The 9202-nt window shown below is 36.0% G+C and overlaps 1 protein-coding gene across 1 annotated transcript; it reads right to left on the bottom strand.

Moving 5' to 3' along the window:
• Positions 1-1316: 1316 nt before the first annotated feature.
• On the bottom strand, positions 1317-6508 carry LOC120185904 (filament-like plant protein 4). Its single transcript, XM_039189984.1, is given in 7 exon segments — positions 1317-2046; positions 2245-2302; positions 2424-3318; positions 3321-4847; positions 4930-5149; positions 5242-5405; positions 6275-6508. Coding segments are annotated over 6 exon segments (3282 nt in total). The 5' UTR covers positions 5371-5405; positions 6275-6508; the 3' UTR covers positions 1317-1593.
• Positions 6509-9202: the final 2694 nt, after the last annotated feature.

The following is a 9202-nucleotide window of genomic DNA, read 5'->3' as shown; positions in this document are numbered from 1 at the left end:
TGGAAACGTGCCCACCCTCACCAAGCTGTAGCTCCGCCACTACATGTTTGTAGAATGCATCTTTACAACGGCAGATCCAAAATATTTTTGAGAGTGAATACCATATGTTACACAAAATTTTCGAATGGTGTGACAACAAATTTAAGGTGGACACTATCTGTAAAATAAATAAATAATTGCAGAAAACAAAGATTTTAGGGTGGAAACGTGCCCACCCTCACCAAGCTGTAGCTCCGCCACTATGTTTGTGGAAGAAGTGGAAACATGTTCTCTATGTGGAGAACTTGTTCGTCGATGTAAAGAATGTTTCATCGAATTTGGATTTTATCTCGTACTCCTTGCGCTTTTAGAATTCGTGTCAAGCGGGAAATTCTTAGAGTTTAACCTAAACTAGATCTGGTTCAAATTGATTGAGAAAAGTAATAAACCTAGTTTGATTGAAAGTAGGTCTCCCACGGAAGCTGCTCTCAACCTGGCGTTGGGGGCAGCCTACTATCCTACCTCCCCTTACCCATTACATATGGGAATAGGGTCAGCTAATTTTTTTTTTTGTTGAAAGTAGAAAGTCTATTTTATTTTATGTTGATTGAGAATATGAAACATAGCTTGAGTAGATTTCTTGCTATGCAAGTTTTTTTTAATCAAATAATTATCCCTATAAATAGGTGATGTTGTTTATGAGAATTCCTTTCGTATTCTTCTGTTTTTGACAATATTGAAAATTCTTCTCTTTTGCTTGTGATTTTTCTCGGAAGGACTTTTCACGTAGAATTTTAGTTCTATTTATTGTGTAAATTATTAGAGTTTGACATGAATTCAATCTGACTCAAATTAATTAGGGAAAGTAAAAATATGTAATTTGATTGAAAATAAAAAATCTACTCTATTTTAAATTAATTTTGCTTTAATTATTTTTCTACCACCTTCATCAACTGACTCATAGTAAGATGTGGAATTAACTGTCACTGTTTTTTCCACCTCAATTATAGAACAGATCAAAGGCAAAGCAGCCTTTGACCGTTTAAATCACATCCTTACTACATAATATTATATATATATATCCAGCATCTTTATTTTTTTTATGTATCCGATACTGAATACTTCAATAATTATCCCCAAAAAAAATCCGACGGCGAAGATTCAGTTGGAGCCCATGGGAGCTGAAAACAAAAGATAAAAAGAAGCCCTTTTCTGTAGTTGGAGCCCAAGAGGACAGGGGTACTGCAATTTGCAATTAACTAGACAATGTCACTAACAAGACCATACAGTTCAGAACTAAAAGTCCAACTCTTCTCTGCTTTTCGAATGCTTGAAATGAAACTGCTGCATACAATAATATTCAAAATATATTCACCAGCTTTAGAGCTAAATATGTCACATTTACCTCCGAAATAACAAAGGGATTCAATTGAAGGGAGGGAAATGAAAACCATATACAGTCATTACTTACAAAATCACTTCACAATAGGAGTGTAACCAACAAAATACCAGCCTTTAGCATCAAATAAGGACTATGGATTTGTAAACTTCAAATCTTCCACTTATTAGTATGTCCAGTGGCACCACATTGATCACGCCCATCGGCTTGCAGGTTTAATGACCGTTCTTCCCTTTGGAGGAGAAGAATCTGCTAAAGCCTCGTGATTGTTTCTCTGGTGTAGGCGTGGAAGAGCAAGATGAAGAACTCGATATGGTAGACTTGTGATTTGAATTGTATGAGTTGATGGGTGATCTCAAAGGGTTTGCTTCAGTATCAGAAGGGCTGCATGGCGTGTTAAATGACGAATCCATAGGCGACTCTGCACCCGATCTGCATGCATTGCAGGAACCAACAGTGTCTACCTCTGCCCGATTTAAATCATGCAAGTTCCCGTTGCTGGTAGTGGTTTGGTCCTCGCGGAAACCTTCGACCTTTGGGATTGTCTCATTGTTTGGCGAGCACTTCATTTCTGTCAGAGGGCGGAGAGCTTTCAATTGCTTGCCAAGAAGGAATATGGTTTCCTGACACTCGGCTAGTTTCTCCGTTGCAACTGCTAACTCTTTCTCCTGTGATCAACAGAAATAGTCTGAAGTTGGACTGTGAACAATAATCGGGATAAGCAATGTGGATTTAAGAATGATTCTACAGAAAATGAATTATATCATGGTTGCAAATAAGAAACCTTGCCGATAAGAATGCCAACAGACAACTTTCCATTACCATATTCAACACTAACTTGTATGTAAAATAAAATATAACCTTACCTGCTTGCTCTTGATGTTAGCTTCAACTGCTGAAGAACAGACGGAACAGTTCCCATTCCTAAAAATCATGGAGTGCAATTATGTTAGAATTAATTAAATGCAAATACATTAGCTTATATAATCGCACACCAATTAGTTGATAGCAGTTCTGCATAGTCTGAAAAGAGTTTGATGCTTACCTTTGCAAATGCTCTTCGAGTTCCTTACATCTGGCCAAAGCATCATAATGACTTTTCTTTTCATCTTGAAGTTCATTTTCATGAGTTTCTATTTTCGCCCGGAGAAGGTTCACCTCAGTCTCTAACTCTACTGCACGCGTTTCAAGTGATCTATAAGACTCCGCCATGCACTTGAGCTGTGTCTCAGCCAAGCTGTTCGACTTCTGAGCAGATACCAATTGAGATTTAGCTTCTGTTAGAAGCAGTTCGGTTTCATGTAATTTAGACTTGGTCATCTCCAGGTTTTCAGTACATTGCGAAAGATCCATTGCCAATCTTTCTTTCTCCAACTTCAGTTCCTCAAACTCTTCTGATGAGAATTTGCACGATTGTTTCGATTCAAAGTCTGAGACCAGGTTTCCGTCATCGGGAACCTCAGGATTGGAGGTTGGACTCGAAATATGGGCACAGCCGTTTTGATATATTCCACCCAATGAGCCATTTTGAGTAACCTTATTCTCTGGTAAAGCAATCTTATCTATGCAATCAGGACTATTTATTTCCACTTCATTACCCTTGTAGCCAAGGACATTGAACCTTACTTCACTGGCCTTCGCTAAAACAGAAGAGAGATCGAAAATGAAATCTTCCAAACTTATATTGCTGCATAAGGCCTTATTATAGGTGACAGAGAACTCGGCGATTTTATGGCTTAACCCATTGCCATCAAAAGATAGATCATCAACTGCCCTTGCTTCATCTCCCAGGAACAGCACAAAGTCATGAATCTGTGATATTGCAGAAGGTAATTCTTGACTTAAAGTTTGCACACTTTCTGAATTCAACTTATCACCTTGGGACATAGCAATTTCCTTCTCTGCAGTCAAGCTAGCATCTTCAGGATAAACTTGCCCATGGATGTTCCATCAGAACCGTGCAATTCTTCTGAGACACCATTTGCGGAGTGCTGGATCTGGCTGCCATTTATATCTTGCACAGCACATTTGATGTCCTCTAGAATTTTCTCCACATCAGCATCCTTGGATATTGATTCAAGCACCATAGAAAGCCTTGTTCGAAGCTTCATAACCGGCAATATGTCTACATCAGATTCAGGATACAATTCTGACGAATCAATTTTAGAAGATACATCGTTTGCTGGAGGAGATAGATCATGCAGCTTTTCAGAAGAATCACCGTTGAAGGTTTCAGATAGCTTATTGTCGGTGCAACCAGAAACGCTAATTGCACCCTTTGTAGTTGAGTCATTTGTGGAACAAGCCAACTGCTCCATCTCAAGAAAGTCATCCATAAGATCCAAGTGCTTTGAATTATCAGTTTTATAAGAATGATCGGCACTCTTTGCCTTCTTGAACTGAGAGAGCTCAGAGACTAAAGCTGTTGCCCATGATTCGGCACAGCTTCTGTCGTCGTCATTTCCATCTTCAGATACAGAAGTAACACTTGGCGGAGTGCTAGCATTTTGACTCGAGTAAACTTCTGCAGGAATCTGAACAATCGCTTTCGAGGGACTTCTTTGTTGGCTGCTGACAGAAAGTTGTGCTTCTAAACTCTGAAGCTTGCTGGATGTCTTAGCACAGAGACTCCTAGAAGCTAGCAGTTCACTGTTACGCTTTGCCAAAGCTTCTTTCAACATCTTTGTTTCTTCCTCCATTGCCAATAAACGTTCCGTCAGAAACTCGTTCTCTTTATGAAATCGATGTGCATTGTCTAGGGAAAAGTCGCTGACAGAGGACATGTGCGGAGTGGAAGGCCGGACGGGAGATCTCTTTAGTCGTGTATCTCCATAATCTCGCCCTAAACTCTCGACCTCTAGCTTCATTTGGGCGAGTGCAGCAGGACCTGGCAACTTTTTCCGCACAAGACCACGCAGTCTTTGGCATTCAGCTTCCAGCTTTGCTATCTTTTTGACACCCTCCATATTCAGCTTGTTTGCTGCTTCTGCAGACCTCATGCTCATGTTCTTTTCTTCGTTGCGAATTTCAAGCTCTTTGGAAATAACATGGAGTTCATACTTCAGTGAATTAATTTCCCTTTCGCATGAATCAATGTTACCCTTCAGACGCTCAATCTGAGCCTCAGCTTGTGATTTTTCGTCACTAATCTTGATCAGCATGTTAGAACGTTCTTGCAAAGACCTCGAAATTACAGCGTTTTCAGCTTCGAACTTCAGGAGCTCTTGGTCTAAATTGGCCATCTTAGCTTCAAGCTCAAGCTTAATCTTTTCACATTGCTTGTTTTTGCTAATTACCACATCTTGCAACTTCTGCTCGTGTTCTTCCTTAAGATTTCGGATTTGCCGCATGCACTCTTTAAGAGCACCGTCCAAGTGTGACGCCCTGTCTTCGGCGGTGAGCTTCAAAAGCGTAACGGATTCCAGGTGATTTTTCAATGCCAAGGCCTCTGCTTCAGCCTTCTCCCAACCTACACCAAAACCGACAGCAAAAATTAAATGGATAACCTTTTCGTTTTACATTAGACTTGGAATGTACGAGCATAGACTAACCTGAGACAGCTTCTTCGGCAACTTTAGTGTGCTGCTTCACCAGGTCTTCCTTGGCAGAAATCTCTGAATTTGCTGCATCGAGCTTTTCGTTCAAGTCCTTAATCTCCTCCTCCAACGACTGAACTTGTTCCTCATATGTTTTCACTTGATTCTCCAAACCAGTGAGTTGCGAATACGATTCAACAGAAATTTGAACGTATTTTGGTTTTTTGTGTGTATCCTGTTCAACAAAAAAACATCCACCAAAAGGTATCAAATAAAATAGCTCAACACAATGTACTATGAAATGATAATCCAGAACAAACAGTGTACCTCATCGCCTTGAGGTGCAGCTGAAGCCAAAGGGGAGGCAGAAGGATCCACCGCAACAGTGGTGGCGGCGGCTGCAGCTTTATGAGCTTTATCAGATGATTTTTTCTTCCAAGGCCAATGGCGGTCCATCACTTAAATCCCCTTTATTTCCAAGGTCAAGAAGACTATATGACATGTAAAAAAAAAAACTTGATTTAAGTCTTAGAAATTCATGATTAAGGGGAAAATAAACAAAATTAATTAAGAATGGGAAGCTGCTCTGTAGAGAGATGATATTAATCATGAAAATAGGTTAGCAATATTTATATTGCATAACACCAAACTATTCATTGCCTCTTATTTTATTGTCACCCAGAATTATAACAAACAAACAAGTGTAATCTTTTTCTTCTCGGTTCAACATTTCTTTTTTCTTTGTGAACAAGAATTCACATTGACCACGTCAGCTCTCAGAAATCGAAATCTTATTTTCTCGACCACCAAACAGAATACAGCGGCTTGTAAAAATGTTTTATATTGAAATGAGAGTAAGATCGTCAGTGTTTTAAAGTGTTGCAATTGACACAGATGAGATCGCGTTTTCAAGCCAACCAATTTCATCAATGGCTACCCTTCAAATGAAAAACATCTAATCAAGGAGCTAAAGATCTTAGAATCAAAAGCTCATTTCATTACAATTAAACCAGAGACAGATTTAGATTGAAAAGGAAAAAGCAAGTAAAAAATGAATGAACGAAAAGGAATTTACTTAAGCGAATGGGATAGAGAATGATTAAAGGCTTGAACGTGGAGAAATCTGGAAACAGGAAACCTCACCGACAAAACAGGTAAGACAAATCATCTTTAAAAAACTTGATAGAAAGAAAACATTTTTACTCTGAAAAAAGAAGAAGCAGAGTGCAGAAATGAGAGCGAAGACAGAATCTATTTCCATCTTCACTCGCTTCCACTGTACTTTCACTACCAGCATTGACATTTAAAAAATAAACCAAACAACTGAAGAAAAACACGTTATTGCATAAGCTTGACTAACCTCCAGAAAATGCAGCTTTGATTGGAACTGGAAAATTGTGTGGGATTCAAAGATCAAGATCCAAATTTGTGGCGTTTTTTCTTCTTCCTTTTTCCCTTTGATATTGTTAATGACTTAAAGTAGAGGTTTTGGGAAAAGAAAAACAAGTGGTGGTGATGGCGGAGGAGGAGGCGGAGGGAAGTGGTGGAAAAATGGGTAAGCTGTAAAATATGCTTCTGGGAGTTGGATGTCACTTTAAAAAGGCAACTCATTTGCAAAAGGTTCCCAAACCAATCACCTTTTAATATACTACACTAACGCCCCAAGTCATGTATATTTTTTAAGACCGTAAAAATATCATAATTTCCTTTTGGAGTCACTAATTTTATAAATTATATACCTTATTTAAAATATCCTAATTTTATATTTTTTTCGTCTGTTTTATGGAAAAAGAACTTCTCTTTAGAATTAATAATATTTCTTAATTTAATCTTTGAATTTTTTTCACATTAGTCCCCAATTAAGATTTTTTACTATTTAAAGTTATCTTGTTAATATGATATTTTAATAATATATTATGTGACACGAACTTAAATAATACTGATAAAATTTTAAATTTAAATTAAAAATATTAAATTTAAGAGGAAAAATAGGCCGATACATACTCTTGTGGTAGAAGTAACAACAGCTGTAGGTGCATGAGATACTTTGGCTAAATTTTACTCGTATAAGAAAATATACAAATTACTAGTACTTAGAGAAAAGTTACGATTATAATCCACGTGTACATGTTAACTGAAATAAATTTAATATAAAATTAAATGAGATGGGTAATGATTAGGTTATTGTGTTCTTGTCAAATACTAAATTCAAATAGAAAAGTAAATATTAAGAAAAGTGTATCGCCGTAAATACTTTATGCAATAATTGGGAAATACGACGGGACGTGGCTGTTTATTATTGACGTCATAGATTTAACTGAAAGGATGAAAAAGAAATTTAAGTAAACAGTGACATGCAAATTTGGGTTCTTTTTTAATATATTTCTCTTTTACCTTACCCCTTGTACTTGATCTGTTTAATGAAAAAACATGCGGTTTACTAATAAATTGAATCTTCAAATAAAATATTAATCATAATTATTTGATTATAATTAATTTTTTTAAGAAATTAATATTATTAATTTTCAATCTTAAACACGGGACAAGTGACGAGATTGACAGTGAAACCTACATTTCCTAGGTTACAAACCTCCAAAATTGTCCAAAAGAACGATCGTTTCGGTCCATAAACAGCACCTGCTTTCTCCCACTTCTCAATTCTGACCTCATCCATCCCATCTTTCATTACTTCCAAATTGGAATTTCTGACGTTTTATAACCTCAACCTATTCTTTTGCTCAAACTTCATTTCCATCCCTCCACTATGTCCAAATTAGAAATCTAATACATTATTGTAATATTCTTCATTCACTACTCCAAAATCTTTTTTTTCTTACCAATACTCTTTCCGACATAAAATTCCATATCAGAATTTCGGGATAGTTAATTACATGAAATATTATAGGAAAAATTTATGTTAAATTAAACTCTAAGAACTAAATGATAATATTGAGCGTAATAAAGAGACCAGAATCATAGTTTTACCTATTACTTCCCACGACTTGCTTTTCCTTCTGTTACGTAGTAGCTGTAGTAATAAATTTGTGTAAAGGGGGGAAAATGCCATGTCATGGTGATTCGACCGCACAACAAAATGCAGGCGACGAAGGGTGGAATTTATGGCGCGTGTTCCACACGAAGCATGAGTCAGTATCTAAGAAGAGGGCATTTTTTCCTCTTAGTTTTCAGGTGACTTCTTCATTTCCAGTAGCTGGATTCATAAGCAAAGCAACTCAATTTAGTAACGTAAAACCTTAGAAAATGGTATTAATTGGCAAAATATTAAGGGTTTATATTTAATAAATAGTAAGTCCATATACTAATCCCTGCATATTTGTGTTTTTAAGAATATAAAGTGCATGAATTTCAATGGCTGAACTAATTTTCAAGTGAAAATACAACATCCAACCACATACAAAAATTAAAAATTAGCTATCCACCACTTTCAACGACAATAATTTATCACTTGTATTTTGATATGTCACATCCAAATGGTTACGCACTTTTTATCTTAACTATATTTTCTAATATTCCCTTACTTTAGCAATTTAATTACCATACCTTCAAATAAAAATGTGTTAAAACTCTTTATTCAACAATTTTTAATTTCAATGAACTAAAATTATACAATTTATATGTTATATAAAATATCCCTTATCATCAATAAAACGTTTTTTGTTATATTCATTTTAAGGTATATGTATAAAATTGATTTTTTTTTGGGAAAACAAACCTTAAATCTGTGATCGAAATACCAAAAAGATCTTACCTGCATTCTTGATATGAGACGGTTGTAATTGGTAGTGATCGATACAGTGGTTAATGATAGTTAATAGTGATTAATATGACATACGAGGATCAACTTATGAAGAAATTAAAGAAAGAAAAAAATAAGAAAGGATAAAATGAGAAGGAAACAAAAGAAAAGTGATTTACATATTGCCTCTAAAGTTAATGATTTTGGGGACAACAAATAAGTTTCAAAATGATGTTGTTTTGGCATCAAATCAAATACCCGGTCTGTCTAGTTTAGGATTCACACCTTTTTTTGGGGAAAAATAGATAATTATTCTTTCAGTTCTCTCTAGTTTGATTAGTATCTATTTTAGTCCATAATTTCATAAATTAGATACTACTTCGACCTTGTTAGCTTTCAATTTTATCAATCAAGACCCTTAAATTATTATTTGGTAATTGATGAATTTATTTTAGCAACAAGGGGAATTAATTCGGGAATTATGTTCATGAACCAGATTTTATGTCTTAGTGGAAAAGACTAATATCTCGA

This window comes from Hibiscus syriacus, unplaced genomic scaffold (assembly GCF_006381635.1).
Source record: "Hibiscus syriacus cultivar Baekdansim isolate YM2019G1 unplaced genomic scaffold, ASM638163v2 tig00004004_pilon, whole genome shotgun sequence".
Lineage (NCBI taxonomy): Eukaryota > Viridiplantae > Streptophyta > Magnoliopsida > Malvales > Malvaceae > Hibiscus > Hibiscus syriacus.
The sequence above is the reverse complement of the archived record's forward strand: the minus strand, read 5'-3'. Positions and strand labels throughout refer to the sequence as shown.